The sequence below is a fragment of the Phyllobates terribilis genome, unplaced genomic scaffold (assembly GCF_046119375.1).
Source record: "Phyllobates terribilis strain yellow unplaced genomic scaffold, ASM4611937v1 Scaffold_7__3_contigs__length_470593459, whole genome shotgun sequence".
In the NCBI taxonomy this organism is placed as follows: domain Eukaryota; kingdom Metazoa; phylum Chordata; class Amphibia; order Anura; family Dendrobatidae; genus Phyllobates; species Phyllobates terribilis.
The window spans coordinates 140773420-140790269 of record NW_027362767.1 but is presented as its reverse complement, the minus strand read 5'-3'; the positions used below and the strand labels follow the sequence as shown (position 1 = coordinate 140790269).

The 16850-nt window shown below is 43.7% G+C and overlaps 2 protein-coding genes across 2 annotated transcripts in view; one reads left to right on the top strand and one right to left on the bottom strand.

Annotated features, from left to right (window-relative positions):
• LOC141155397 (Fc receptor-like protein 4) overlaps nt 1–9078 on the bottom strand; it is a 40910-nt gene extending 31832 nt beyond the window's left edge. The window contains exons 1-6 of the mRNA XM_073642265.1: nt 9048–9078; nt 8712–8732; nt 8382–8633; nt 8036–8305; nt 7331–7591; nt 6997–7257 (exon numbers count right to left, since the gene is read on the bottom strand). Coding sequence (XP_073498366.1) covers nt 6997–7257; nt 7331–7591; nt 8036–8305; nt 8382–8633; nt 8712–8732; nt 9048–9078 — 1096 coding nt within the window. The remainder of the gene's footprint in view (nt 1–6996; nt 7258–7330; nt 7592–8035; nt 8306–8381; nt 8634–8711; nt 8733–9047) is intronic.
• A 1161-nt stretch (nt 9079–10239) lies between these two features.
• Nucleotides 10240–16850, top strand: part of ITGA10 (integrin subunit alpha 10) — a 204202-nt gene continuing 197591 nt past the window's right edge. The window contains exons 1-2 of the mRNA XM_073639326.1: nt 10240–10537; nt 13051–13162. Coding sequence (XP_073495427.1) covers nt 10486–10537; nt 13051–13162 — 164 coding nt within the window. The 5' untranslated portion in view covers nt 10240–10485. The remainder of the gene's footprint in view (nt 10538–13050; nt 13163–16850) is intronic.

Below are 16850 nucleotides of genomic sequence, written 5' to 3'. Positions count from 1 at the left end.
TTCCCCTTAATACATTTGCCCTGTTAAATATTTGCTCCCTGGTTGTTCTGCAGGTTGCAGATGATTGTTCAGGGTTTTAACTGTGAGATTTCTTGTATCTTCTAGTCTTATAACAGAGGTTGTCTTATGTGCAGAGCCCCTTTAATATCCTGAACTTATTGTAAATTACTTTTACGTTTATAGAAATGATCAGATCCATCTAGTCTGGGGAGATATCTTGCATTATATACCCCTGTAATGGCTCACCCTGTATATGGACATATGAGATGTTGCTCATTTTCCTTGTAAGACCAGACACCGTCGACACCGCTGTTGCGGGTCCGGGTGGTGGAACCTCTGTGCCGAGGTGCAAGGAGGGACCCAGAGGGGCGTGACTAAGTATCTACCCGAACCGACCCTGGTCGTACGGCAGCTAACGACACCGTGACCAGGGAGGATCCGGGCTGAGGGACCAGGTGCTACTCTGGGGACGACCTTGTAAGAGAGCAGGTGGCTCCCACGGGTCAGATGGCTGGGACTGACCGGTATGACGGATGGACACAGCAAGCAGGCGGAAGTCTCTGGTAGCAGACAGGTGGTCACAGTTCGAGAAAGCAGGGCAAGTAGAAGTCTTTAGGTTTACCAGGAAGGTGGTCACAGCAAGTGACGGCAGGGTCTCCAGGCAGGCTGGCTGGAAACAGGCGGGTGCTCCCAGGTGAGAGGGCAGACAGACGAGGCAGGTCACTGGCAGGTAACAGGTGGGCGCTCCCAGGTGAGCGGGCAGACAGACGAGGCAGGTAACAGGCGGGTGCTCCCAGGTGAGCGGGCTGACGGACACAGCAGGTAACAGATGGGTGCTCCCAGGTGAGCGGGCAGACAGACGAGGCAGGTAACTGGTGGGCGCTCCCAGGTGAGCGGTCTGACAGACAAGGCAGGCGAATGCTCTCAGGTGAGTGGACAGATAGCCAAGGCAGGTAACAGGCAGGTAACAGGTGAGCGCTCCAGGTGAGCAGGCTGGCAGGCTCGGCAGGTAACGGGCAGATAACAGGCTGGCAGGCAGGACGAGAAGTCAGGCTACCAGCGGGACCTGAGGGCTGAAGCACAGATCAGACACAGTGCAAACAACTTTGCTCGGACACCTCCATTTTGGAGGAGGTGCCTTATATATGGGAGATCCTCCGGCAATTGGCCGGGGACTCCTTAGGACGGCGTGCGCGGTCCCTTTAAGAGAGGGGGACCGCGCGCGCGCCCTAAGCACACAGCTGGGGAAGGAGCGCGTGCCGGAAGCAGCGGGGAGAGAAGCGCTAGAGGACGCCGCGCCAGGAGCGGGGAGGTGAGAGGGACGGCGTCTCTGCCTAGCAAGGGGCAGAGACGCTGATGCTACAACCGCACAGGTATAATTCCCAGAATCCTCCAGCCGAGCGGACTGAATTGTGTATGTGTCCAATGATCTCGATTGCTGCACCTCCTGGCCATTTCTATAGAAGGTAATCTGTAGTTCTTTACCGCGTCGGAGAGGGTTCAGTCTGGTGACACACGTTAGGGTCAGCTCATGCCCTAATATTCTATGCAGGTCCACCTCAATTTCTGGAAAGGAGAACAGTTCTAGAAGATGAAATATCAGATGAGATATACCGGTAAGTAAAAAATGTGGAATATATTCGAGACAAGACAGACCAAGCTTCAGTCACCTTGTACATGGATATATGACACATCACTCATCTTCCTTATCGTGGGAGTCATCACCTCGCAGGTGTAATTCCCAGGATCCTCCGACTGAACAGACGGGACCCTGTACTGTCGGAAGAGCTGAATTCCTGCACTTTCCGTCCATCTCTGTAGAAGGCAAATTTCAGTTCTGTATCACCTCTGAGAGGATTGAGTCTTCTGACACAGCTCAGGTCATCATCTTCTACTATAATGTATGGGGGAGCTATTATTTTTGGATGTGAGAAAAGCTCTAAAAATAAAAAAGTTATTATAATCTATGTGATATATAGACCATAAAGTATCTGTTGTTGAGGTTGGACTAGAAAAAATTAGTCATTCTTGGCCCTTGCCCCATTACTTGTTTCTTTCCTCGTATCGGTGGCTTGGACTTGTGACGTCAGGGTAGGTTAAAGAGTCAGAAGAAAAAGTGATATCTCTCTTACTACTTTAGTATTAGATTTGGGTGCACCAACAAACCTGAAACACTCTGCTAATCCGCCATAATTTACCCTCATCTACTGTACATTCCTTCCGATGTTCTCAATTTATTGTCATAGGTTCCACATCCCTATGTCTCGCCCAACCTATCACATTTAGTCTACCCCATGATCACACAGTCACTGTTACTCTACACATGATCACATAATCACAGTTATTTCGGCACATGATCACACAATCACCCTTACTCTACACTTGATCACATAATCACAGTTACTCTAGCACAGGATCACACAACCACCGTTACTCTAGCAGATGATCATAAAATCACTGTTACTCTAGCACATGATCACACAATCACCATTACTCTACACTTGATCACATAATCATAGTTATTCTAACACATGATCACACAATCACCGTTACTCTAGCACATGATCACACAATCACTGTTACTCTAGCACATGATCATACAATCACTGTTACTCTAGCACATGATCATACAATCACTGTTACTCTAGCACATGATCACACAATCACTGTTACTCTAGCACATGATCACACAATCACTGTTACTCTAGCACATGATCATACAATCACTGTTACTCTAGCACATGATCATACAATCACTGTTACTCTAGCACATGATCATACAATCACTGTTACTCTAGCACATGATCACACAATCACCGTTACTCTCGCACATGATCACACAATCACTGTTACTCTAGCACATGATCATACAATCACTGTTACTCTATCACATGATCACACAATCACTTTTACTCTAGCACATGATCACACAATCACTTTTACTCTAGCTCATGATCACAAAATCACTTTTACTCTAGCTCATGATCACACAATCACTGTTACTCTAGCACATGATCATACAATCACTGTTACTCTAGCACATGATCACACAATCACTTTTACTCTAGCTCATGATCACACAACCACTGTTACTCTAGCACATGATCACACAATCACCGGTACTATAGCACATGATCACACAATCACCAATATAGCAATATAGCACATGATCACACAATCACTGTTACTCTAGCACATGATCACACAATCAACGATACTCTACACATGATCACACAATCACCGTTACTCTAGCACATGATCACACAATCACCGGTACTATAGCACATGATCACACAGTCACTGTTACTCTACACATGATCACATAATCACAGTTATTTCGGCACATGATCACACAATCACCCTTACTCTACACTTGATCACATAATCACAGTTACTCTAGCACAGGATCACACAACCACCGTTACTCTAGCACATGATCAAAAAATCACTGTTACTCTAGCACATGATCACACAATCACCATTACTCTACACTTGATCACATAATCATAGTTATTCTAACACATGATCACACAATCACCGTTACTCTAGCACATGATCACACAATCACTGTTACTCTAGCACATGATCATACAATCACTGTTACTCTAGCACATGATCATACAATCACTGTTACTCTAGCACATGATCACACAATCACTGTTACTCTAGCACATGATCACACAATCACTGTTACTCTAGCACATGATCACACAATCACCGTTACTCTCGCACATGATCACACAATCACTGTTACTCTAGCACATGATCATACAATCACTGTTACTCTATCACATGATCACACAATCACTTTTACTCTAGCACATGATCACACAATCACTTTTACTCTAGCTCATGATCACAAAATCACTTTTACTCTAGCTCATGATCACACAATCACTGTTACTCTAGCACATGATCATACAATCACTGTTACTCTAGCACATGATCACACAATCACTTTTACTCTAGCTCATGATCACACAACCACTGTTACTCTAGCACATGATCACACAATCACCGGTACTATAGCACATGATCACACAATCACCAATATAGCAATATAGCACATGATCACACAATCACTGTTACTCTAGCACATGATCACACAATCAACGATACTCTACACATGATCACACAATCACCGTTACTCTAGCACATGATCACACAATCACCGGTACTATAGCACATGATCACACAGTCACTGTTACTCTACACATGATCACATAATCACAGTTATTTCGGCACATGATCACACAATCACCCTTACTCTACACTTGATCACATAATCACAGTTACTCTAGCACAGGATCACACAACCACCGTTACTCTAGCACATGATCAAAAAATCACTGTTACTCTAGCACATGATCACACAATCACCATTACTCTACACTTGATCACATAATCATAGTTATTCTAACACATGATCACACAATCACCGTTACTCTAGCACATGATCACACAATCACTGTTACTCTAGCACATGATCATACAATCACTGTTACTCTAGCACATGATCATACAATCACTGTTACTCTAGCACATGATCACACAATCACTGTTACTCTAGCACATGATCACACAATCACTGTTACTCTAGCACATGATCATACAATCACTGTTACTCTAGCACATGATCATACAATCACTGTTACTCTAGCACATGATCATACAATCACTGTTACTCTAGCACATGATCACACAATCACTGTTACTCTAGCACATGATCACACAATCACCGGTACTATAGCACATGATCACACAATCACCAATATAGCAATATAGCACATGATCACACAATCACTGTTACTCTAGCACATGATCACACAATCAACGATACTCTACACATGATCACACAATCACCGTTACTCTAGCACATGATCACACAATCACCGGTACTATAGCACATGATCACACAGTCACTGTTACTCTACACATGATCACATAATCACAGTTATTTCGGCACATGATCACACAATCACCCTTACTCTACACTTGATCACATAATCACAGTTACTCTAGCACAGGATCACACAACCACCGTTACTCTAGCACATGATCAAAAAATCACTGTTACTCTAGCACATGATCACACAATCACCATTACTCTACACTTGATCACATAATCATAGTTATTCTAACACATGATCACACAATCACTGTTACTCTAGCACATGATCACACAATCACTATTACTCTAGCACATGATCATACAATCACTGTTACTCTAGCACATGATCATACAATCACTGTTACTCTAGCACATGATCACACAATCACTGTTACTCTAGCACATGATCACACAATCACTGTTACTCTAGCACATGATCATACAATCACTGTTACTCTAGCACATGATCATACAATCACTGTTACTCTAGCACATGATCATACAATCACTGTTACTCTAGCACATGATCACACAATCACCGTTACTCTCGCACATGATCACACAATCACTGTTACTCTAGCACATGATCATACAATCACTGTTACTCTAGCACATGATCACACAATCACTTTTACTCTAGCTCATGATCACAAAATCACTTTTACTCTAGCTCATGATCACACAATCACTGTTACTCTAGCACATGATCATACAATCACTGTTACTCTAGCACATGATCACACAATCACTTTTACTCTAGCTCATGATCACACAACCACTGTTACTCTAGCACATGATCACACAATCACCGGTACTATAGCACATGATCACACAATCACCAATATAGCAATATAGCACATGATCACACAATCACTGTTACTCTAGCACATGATCACACAATCACCGATACTCTACACATGATCACACAATCACTGTTACTCTAGCACATGATCACACAATCACCGGTACTATAGCACATGATCACACAATCACTGTTACTCTAGCACATGATCACACAATCACTGTTACTCTAGCACATGATCACAAAATCACCGTTACTCTAGCACCTGATCACACAATCACCGGTACTATAGCACATGATCACACAATCACTGATACTTTATGCATAATCACACAATCACTGTTACTCTAACACATGATCACACAATCACTGTTACTCTACACATGATCACACAATCACCGATACTCTACACATGATTACATAATCACAGTTATTTCAGCCTATGATCACACAATCACCGTTACTCTAGCACATGATCACACAATCACCGTTATTCTAACACATGGTCACACAATCACCGTTACTCTAGCACATGATCACACAATCACCGTTACTCTAATACATGGTCACACAATCACCGTTACTCTCGCACATGATCACACAATCACCGTTATTCTAACACATGGTCACACAATCACCGTTACTCTAACACATGGTCACACAATCACCGTTACTCTCGCACATGATCACACAATCACCATTACTCTAGCACATTAGCACATAATCACAATTATTCTAGCACATGATCACACAATCACCGATACTCTCGCACATGATCACACAATCACCATTACTCTACCACATGATCATACAATCACCGTTACTCTCGCACATGATCACACAACCACCGTTATTCTCGCACATGATCACACAATCACCGTTACTCTAACACATGGTCACACAATCACCGTTACTCTAACACATGGTCACACAATCACCGTTACTCTAACACATGGTCACACAATCACCGTTACTCTCGCACATGATCACACAATCACCATTACTCTAGCACATTAGCACATAATCACAATTATTCTAGCACATGATCACACAATCACCGTTACTCTAACACATGATCACACAATCACCGTTACCCTAGCACATGATCACACAATCACCGTTACCCTAACACATGATCACACAATCACCGTTACCCTAACACATGATCACACAATCACCGTTACTCTAACACATGATCACACAATCACCGTTACCCTAACACATGATCACACAATCACCGTTACTCTAACACATGATCACACAATCACCGTTACTCTCGCACATGATCACAGTTACTTACCACTTACAGAGACATAGGTCTCATCGGAGAGCGAATGGAACGTTCCATCATAATCTTGTAATGTTTTCGTACATTTGTATTTCTCAGCCACCGCTCCCTCCACCTTATCAATATGTAGTTGTGAGTTGCCGTCCGAGGACTTTATCTCTTTGTCATCCTTGTAGAATATTGTGGCTACGACTGTATATTCAGAGCGACTGTGACATCTTAGAGTCAAGGAGTCTCCTTCGAGAATTTCCTGTGGCCTCTGCAGGATGAGGGCGGCTGATATAGAAGCATTGAATTAGAGACATATTCCTTAATTAGGTAATATATTCTGACTAATATGTGAACTCACCATTAATCACATTCAGTTTGGCAGGATAACTGATATCACTTATGTTGGTGTAACACTGGTAGCCCCCTATATCTCTCCATGAAGCAGACTGGATCGTAAAGTTCTGTTGCTGAGCATGTGCTGGTTTTTCATCTATATACCAGTAATACATTTGTGTTGTTTGGTCATCTGAGACCACATCATAGGATATAGTCACTGTGTCACCAGACAATATGTTTCTCCAGTTGGGTTTGAAGGTGACCACTGGCCTGAGTGCAGCTTCTATAAAGCAAGAACAGACTATTAGAATTATATAGATTTATTTATGGAAAAAAAAAACTTGTATATGTTGCACATCCCATCGGAGAAGTCCAATACTGATGCCGTTATTACTTACCAAATTATAATTTTACAATGAAACGTTTAGATTATTAGTAATATTTCTAATGTTCACTTGTAACTTAGAATTTTTGGTGAAATTCGAAATCCCATGTAATTGGGCTTAAGTGTTTTAACTAATAGTTCTGAAGCCTGATGTCAAATATATTTTAGAAGTATCCCTTGGAGACAGGAAGAGGTAATTAGGTTGAGTAATTTTTCAGATTTTTCACCTGTACGATGAATTAGTGAAAGTGACTATTAGCTCAAGGATTATGGTAAGAGGAACCAGGAAAAGTCCCATCACATGCTCTGAGAAATATAGAAGAATTATGGAAGTATACTCACTTGTAACATGGATATAAGTTTCACATGACAATGTATGGAGAGATCCATCATCATCTACTATCACTCTACTACATCGGTATTTCCCACTCACATCTCCATCTACTTTCTTGAGATATAACTCGGACTCGGAGTCAATGGTTGAGGTCTGAATCTCTTCATCTTCCTTATAAAATGTTGTGTTTATGACCTTATATCCAAAGCGGCTGTGACATTTGAGAGTCAGGGGGCGTCCTTCATGAATGGACACCGGTCTCTGCAGGATGAGCATTGCTAATAAAAAGAATAATGTCATAGATCAGTCCAGTAACGTAAATTGGGTTACGAGGTGGAGATATGCAGAGCTCACCTTGACTAACATACAGTCTGATGGGATGACTGATGTCACTCGTACTGGTATGACACTGGTAGTTTCCTATATCTGTCCATGAGGCTGATTGGATAGTTAGATCCTTTTGGCTGATTCCCATTAATTCATTCTCTTTGTACCAGTAATAGGTCTGGTTCTCCGGGGTAACATTACATGTTAGGGTCACCGTGTCTCCAGATAATATATTTTCCCAGTTGGGTGTGAAGGTCACCATTGGTCTTATGGCAGCTCCTATCACTTAAAAGTAACATCATTAGGTAATTTTTAGAGGGGAACAACACCCACATGTCGTTATAAAGAATAACTCACCTGGTCGATCAATGATCAGCACTGAAAAATAGGGAAAAATTCACAATAAATGAGAATATATTGACAAGGTAATGACAGAGACATAATCCATTTATTAAAGACATTCTCTTACTAGGACCACCAAACAAGATGTCATAGAGAGGGTCTCCCATTCAGGAGTCCCATATTCCCCTCTTAGCAGCTACTTGACTCTGCTAGTTCCAACCATAGCCAGCCATAGTGGAGGCTGTGGAGGGTCGGACATGGTCACCTGGACGCTGAGTCTACATATACATATAGGGTACTAGAAGACAAAATATAAATACCATCTCCATCATCTCAAGCCTCGGAACTTACATGCCAGCGTGATGAGGAGGAGAGAGGACATGGCGTCGGGCACAGACACAAACTGTTCAATGTTTCTGGGTCATAGATGTTAAACCTCTGCTCTCACATCCTGTGGTCAGTGATGTAACTGCTATTAGCCCTTAAAATGTGACCCAGAAAAATAATAACGAGGTAAGAGAAACCCCCCAGTATGGAAAATCTTACATTCTCCGGAATCAGTTGTCAGATTAAACACAGGCATCACATGAACACAAAGGGGGTCCATGTGGCGGCACCGTGAGGGGGGAAAAGACTGGTTGGGGGAATGTGCCTGCACTGTTAATAGGGTAAGATGCCGCCACAGTAAATGGCTTGTGTGGCAACAATGTTGTAGGCAAAGTGGATTGGATAAAAAGTTGGAACTGTTAAGGAAAATGTTGGTAAATTGTGTAAGGGATTGTAGTCTTTGCCATTGCAGAAGCATGCACAGCTAAAAGTAATGGGGGCACTAAATATGACGTCCCATCATGTTTGCAGCAATTCCTCTTACTGAACACCAGATGGCGCTGTGCACTACCTACTTTCATCAATAATTGCGCTCATTAACATTATGTAAATGACAATCCATTTTCACATATGCTGACACCTATGACACCCAGAGCTGGGCCTTGGGGCGTAAATATTGGGGGGCAGTAATCTGCCAGAAAATTATTGGCCATGCTTCAATCTATAGTCTTCATATTTTGTGAAATTGTTATTAAGCATTTTCCAAATCTGTTTTTCATTTTGTGATCCGCCACCTGCAGTATTCCAGCTGTTGGGAAACTATAACTCTCATCATGCACTGACAGCAGGAGTAGGGGGTTAATAAGTATACGTATAGACTGAACGTGGAGGCAACGACATTCCATCACTAGACCACAGAAAGTCCAGCTCAGCACATCAGTCTCACCCCGGCCGACTCCTGGACGTATAATCTGCTTAGTAATGAGGATGTATCGTTCTTCTGCCCACATGTATATGTATGCTGCCATTCAGGGGTCTGGAAAAGATAGGTGACCATCGTAGAGAGCCCTGGACTGACGAAGTTGTAATAAGAGGTGAGGAACGGATGAAGAACTTCTTCTAAGTATTAACCCCCTGAAGTGCTGCAGATGTTCCACCCCCGCATCCTCCACTACTTGTTGAATTTCACCTTGACCCCTCCATCATCCACGTCTCTGTGGCTTGGGGCAGTTTCCACCTCTGCTGGGTGGCCGTTCCATGGATCCACGCCCCTGGGCAGCTGCCCTTGAATTTGTAGGCAGCGGGTCCAGGAAAAACCAGGATTATTTTTAGCTGCCAATGAAAGGGGGCAGGAGACGCAGGGACTGAGGACAGAGCGAGCTTTCAGCTTGTGGCTGGGGAACACCCATCTGCATCCTAAATTCTGGGCACTTTTTTCCTCCCCATCGCCTGAGCTGTGACCATGGAGCCTCACAGATCCCTCACCTTCCTGCTCTTCCTCCTGTCCACACAAGGTAAGCGCTGGACTCTGGGGTCTCACAGTGGCCACTTGTTGAATGTTGTCTTCTTCATTGGTCAGGAGTGGTCACTTTCAGGGGTCCGGTGTTATCTCTCTGGTGGGTCACATTATTGCACTTTTCAGTCCAGTAATATCTCTCTTAAGGGTGTAATGTTGTCATTCTTACCTGTACGGTACAATGATGCTTGAGGATTCGGTGTTGATGCTCTTGTTGGTTCGATGTTGTTGATCTTATGGGTTTGATGTTGTAGTTCTCATTGGCCAGGTGTTGACACTCTCACATGACGAAAGGTGTCTTTCCTGCTGGTCCATTATTATCACTTGTAGATCCACTGTAGTCATTCTTGTCGGTATGGCATTATCACTTTAGCATCCAGCATTGTTCTTCTCGTGGGTCCAGTGTTGTCCTTCTCATGGATCCAGTGTTGTCCTTCTCGTGGGTCCAGTGTTGTCCTTCTCGTGGATCCAGTGTTGTCCTTCTCGTGGGTCCAGTGTTGTCCTTCTCGTGGGTCCAGTGTTGTCCTTCTCGTGGGTCCAGTGTTGTCCTTCTCGTGGGTCCAGTGTTATCCTTCTCGTGGATTCAGTGTTGCCCTTCTTATTGGTCCAGAATGATCATTCTCATGGGCTCAATGTTTTAGTTCTCAAGGGTCCAGAGTTGTTGCTTTTGTCAGTATAGTAATATCTCTATTTTGTGGGACTGGTGTCGTCGCTCTCATAGGTCCAGTACTATCTTTCTTGTCGGTCCAGTGTTGTTGATCTTGAGGATCCTACAAAGGACCAACACAGTCCTGAAATAAATTGTCTTGCTACCAATAAAAAACTTTGCCATTTATCAGCACACATGCTTCTGGATTTACCCTGGGGAGCAGCACAGCACTGAAGACGTAACTTTGCCCACATCCAACCATAGTTGATCCAGTGTGGTTTCTCTTGAGAGTCCAAGGTTGTCTTTTTTGTAGGTCTGGTTTTGTTACACTCGTGGTTTCAGTACTATTGTCCTTGTAGGTGCAGTGTTGTCCCTCTCGAGGATCAGGTGATAACATTCTTGTCGGTCAGGTCTTGTCTCTTTTGGGGCTCTAGTGTCATTCTTGTAGGTCCAATTTAGTCTCTTTTATTGTCGTTCTTGTAGGTTTGGTGCAGTTACTTTTGAGATATCAGTGTTGATGATCATATTTTGGGTCTTGTCAGTACAATGTTAATTTTACATGTAGCCAGTGCTGTTCTCGAAGATCCAGTTTTGTCATTTGTAGATCCAGTCTTCTTGCTCTTGAGGGTCTGGTGTAGCTTTCACAGTTCCAGTGTTACCGATGCTGTAGGTTTGATGTTGGAGCACTAGTGGCTTCGAGTGTAGTTCTCAGGAGATCTTTGTTGATGTTCTCTTGCGTCTCCTGGGTCCAAGAGTGACAACATCATCCTACATTCCATGCGCTTTCTTCGTTCCCGTTGTCTGAGCTGGAATCCCATGTCATTCAGCTGTTTCCCCTGCTCAGACAAGGAGAATCCCTGGAGATCTCACACTTGCCACTTGTTGAGTACTGTCACTCTCATGGATCCAATGTATTTGGGGGCTGTATCTCTGAATAAACATCTCATTCATCATATATCCCCCTACTCTTATATTTCCATATCATTATCCCCTCTATTATCTGCAATAGGATCATGAGACTTCCATCATGTTTATTGAATGCTGGAGACATTTTGGATTTGGAGGGTCCTTATAAGATTTTCTCAGGACGCAACACATGGAGGTCAGAAAATCATATATACTTATGAGTCAGATTTAAACATACATTGCCTTCCCATTGCTACACATCCCCTTTAAGTGTTGTCGCCTCATCCTCGCTCTGTCTGGGGGCAGGATTAGGTCGTTTTCTCCTTTGTCTCCTCTGACCCCGGTGACCAGACAATTCTTCTTGCCATTGTCATCTGTAAATAACCGTGAGTGCCCCACCAGGCGAGGTGTCCTGAGGTGTGGGTGATGAGTATTTATAGATATTGTAGGGTGTATTTAGTTGTCTCCAGGCTGTAATTTACGGTCTCCACTAAGAATTTAAATAGCAATGTGTGTAACTTTTAAACTCAACCCCCACACGATAAACACCACCTCTGCCCAGCAGCCACGATAGCCCCCTTCAGTCAATGTATCCCCCACTGTCACTCCAGCAACCAGAAGTGACCTTTGCCCTTCTAGAAATATGGCAGTATTCCCCACCATTACCCCAGTAAACAAGAGTTACCCTAGAAAACCACAGTCACCATACCCCCTTCACTGTCACCAAAGCACCCAAAGTTATTCCACCCCCAAGAGTAAAAGCACTCACCTTCAATTAATCTAAATTCCCCATTGTCACCGCAGCACCCCACTGTCACATAATGTCGCTGCAGCCCCATTATTGTTACTGCAGCTTCTTTACTGTCATTACACTGCCATGGATAAGAGGCCTGATGGATGTCACCACACATGCTGGAGATGAAGCCTAATTTTTTTTATTTATTTTTTTATTGAAGGTTTTGTAATTTCATTTAACATCGATGCTAAGCGGCCACAGGTTTTCCGGGGTCCTGAAGATGCTCAATTTGGATACAGAGTTCTCCAGCATGAAGCAGACGGAGAGAAATGGTGAGTTACATGACACAGTGATCAGCCCTTTATTTAATGCTCCCAGAATGAAGAAAAGCAGGGGATGCAAGGTAAATGGAAGTGTGCCAAGCCATGCTGCAAGTAATCACTGTTAAGATTCTGTCTACATCTACCACTAGGTGGAGCTCCCTGTATACAGAGACACATGATACGTTTCTGTCTGCAGCCCCCACTAGGGGGAGCTCCGTGCATACAAAGATACATAATAAGATTCTGTTTGCAGCCACCACTAGGGGGAGCTCCCTGTATACAGAGATACATGATAGCATTCTGTCTGCAGCCACCACTAGGGGGAGCTCCCTGTATACAGAGATACATGATAGTATTCTGTCTGCAGCCACCACTAGGGGGAGCTCCCTGTATACAGAGATACATGATAATATTCTGTCCGTAGTCACCACTAGGGGGAGCTCCCTGTATACAGAGATACATAATAATATTCTGTCCGCAGTCACCACTAGGGGGAGCTCTCTATATACAGAGATACATGATAATATTCTGTCTGCAGCCACCAATAAGAGGAGCTCACTGTATACAGAGATACATGATAATATTCTGTCTGCAGCCACCACTAGGGGGAGCTCACTGTATACAGAGATACATGATAGTATTCTGTCTGCAGCCACCACTAGGGGGAGCTCACTGTATACAGAGATACATGATAATATTCTGTCTGCAGCCACCAATAAGGGTAGCTCACTGTATACAGAGATGCTTGATAAGATAATGTCTGTCTGTAGCCACAACTAAGGGGAGCTCCCTGTATACAGAGATACATGATAAGATTCTGTCTTTCTGCTTCCACCACTAGGTGGATCTCCCTGTATACAAAGATTCATAAGATTCTGTCTGCAGCCACCACTAGGTGGAGCTCCCTGTATACAGAGATACATGATTAGATTCTCTCTGCAGTCACCACTAGGGGGAGTTCCCTGTATACTGAGATACATGCTAATATTCTGCCTTCAGTCACCACTAGGGGAAGCCCCCTGTATACAGAGATACATGATAATATTCTGCCTTCAGTCACCACTAGGGGAAGCTCCCTGTATACAGAGATACATGATAGTATTCTGTCTTCAGCCACCACTAGGGGGAGCTCCCTGTATACAGAGATACATGATAAGATTCTGTCTGCAGCCAGCACTATGGGGAGCTCCTTGTATACAGAGATACATCATAATATTCTGTCTGCAGCCACGACTAGGGGGAGCTCTGTGTATACAGATATACATGATAAGATTCTGTCTGCAGCCACCACTAGGGGGAGCTCCCTGTATACAGAGATACATGATAAGATTCTGTCTTTCTGCTACCACCACTAGGGGGAGCTCCCTGTATACAGAGATACATGATTAGAATCTCTCTGCAGTCACCACTAGGGGGAGCTCCCTGTATACAGAGATGCACGATTAGATTCTCTCTGCAGCCACCACTAGGAGGCGCTCCCTGTATACAGAGATACATGATAATATTCTGTCTGCAGCCACCACTAGGGGGAGCTCCCTGTATACAGAGATACAGGAGAATATTCTGTCTGAAGCCATCAGTAAGGGGAACTCCCTGTATACAGAGATACTTGATAAGATTCTGTCTTTCTGCCCCCACCACTAGGGGGAGCTCCGTGTATACAGAGCTACATGATAAGATTCTGTCTGCAGCCACCACTAGGGGTAGCTCCCTGTATATAGAGATACTTGATGAGATCATGTCTGTCTGCAGCCACCACTAGGGGGAGCTCCGTGTATACAGAGATACATGATAAGATTTTGTCTGCAGCCACCACTAGGGGGAGCACTCTGTATACAGAGATACATGATAAGATTTTGTCTGCAGCCACCACTAGGGGGGGCCACTCTGTATACAGAGATACATGATAAGATTTTGTTTGCAGCCACCACTAGGGGGAGCACTCTGTATACAGAGATACATGATAAGAATCTTACTGCAGCCACCACTAGGGGGAGCTCATAAATCTATAACTGAGCTCCCCCTAGCGGTGGCTGCATGTAAACATGATTGCATCATGTACCTCAGTGGCTGTGTAAGGGAGAGATCCCCTGCAGCATTCAGCAGCATTCATACAAGAGTCTAAATGAGTTCCAGATGAGAAAGGGCTAATGGGGTCTCATCATACAACCCACCTATAGGAAGTGGGGTCTCGTGGGAACCTCCTTTATACAGAGAGTCTGATAATGCACTCTTCTAGATCAAGTTACATCAGTGTGTAAATGATGGGAAAATCCAAGCTCCTCGTACCTTGCACCTCATATCCTCTCTGCCCCCGGGTAGGCGGAGGTTCCCTTTAATAACTTATCCAGATGGGAAATTGTAGGAAAGTGTGTCCAATAATGAATGTTCGTGTGCAGACATAACGACACAGACATGTCTCATCTCTGGTCCAGGGATGATTGCTGAAAAAATATTGTACTGTCACTTTAAGACAATTTTTTCCGTCTTTTTTCGGGGGGGGGGTTTAATCGCTGTTTTCTCCATCTGAGAAATGAGAATCACAGCCGCATGTATCCTGCCGAGGAAGGTGGGAGGGAGTTGGAACCAAAAACATGTTATGTTACATGTCCACCGAGCCGTGTATCTAATCGCTGAGACTTATACAGTGGAGGCCAAAAGTATTGGCACCCCTGCAATTCTGTCAGATAATACTCAGTTTCTTCCTGAAAATGATTGCAATCACAAATTCTTTGGTCTTATTCTCTTCATTTCATTTGTCTTCAATGAAAAAACACAAAAAGAATTGTCCTAAAGCCAAATTGGATATAATTCCACACCAAACCTAAAAAAGGGGGTGGACAAAAGTATTGGCACTGTTTGAAAAATCATGTGATGCTTCTCTAATTCGTGTAATCAACAGCACCTGTAACTTACCTGTGGCACCTAACAGGTGTTGGCAATAACTAAATCACACTTGCAGCCAGTTAACATGGATTAAAGTTGACTCAACCTCTGTCCTGTGTCCTTGTGTGTACCACATTGAGCATGGAGAAAAGAAAGAAGACCAAAGAACTGTCTGAGGACTTGAGAAACCAAATTGTGAGGAAGCATGAGCAATCTCAAGGCTACAAGTCCATCTCCAAAGACCTGAATGTTCCTGTGTCTTCCGTGCGCAGTGTCATCAAGAAGTTTAAAGCCCATGGCACTGTGGCTAACCTCCCTAGATGTGGACGGAAAAGAAAAATTGACGAGAGATTTCAACGCAAGATTGTGCAGATGGTGGATAAAGAACCTCGACTAACATCCAAACAAGTTCAAGCTGCCCTGCAATCCGAGGGTACAACAGTGTCAACCCGTACTGTCCGTTGGCGTCTGAATGAAAAGGGACTGTATGGTAGGATACCCAGGAAGACCCCACTTCTTACCCCGAGACATAAAAAAGCCAGGCTGGAGTTTGCCAAAACTTACCTGAGAAAGCCTAAAACGTTTTGGAAGAATGTTCTCTGGTCAGATGAGACATAAGTAGAGCTTTTTGGGAAAAAGCATCAACATAGAGTGTGCAGGAAAAAAAAAGAGGCATTCAAAGAAAAGAACACGGTCCCTACAGTCAAACATGGCGGAGGTTCCCTGATGTTTTGGGGTTGCTTTGCTGCCTCTGGCACTGGACTGCTTGACCGTGTGCATGGCATTATGAAGTCTGAAGACTACCAACAAA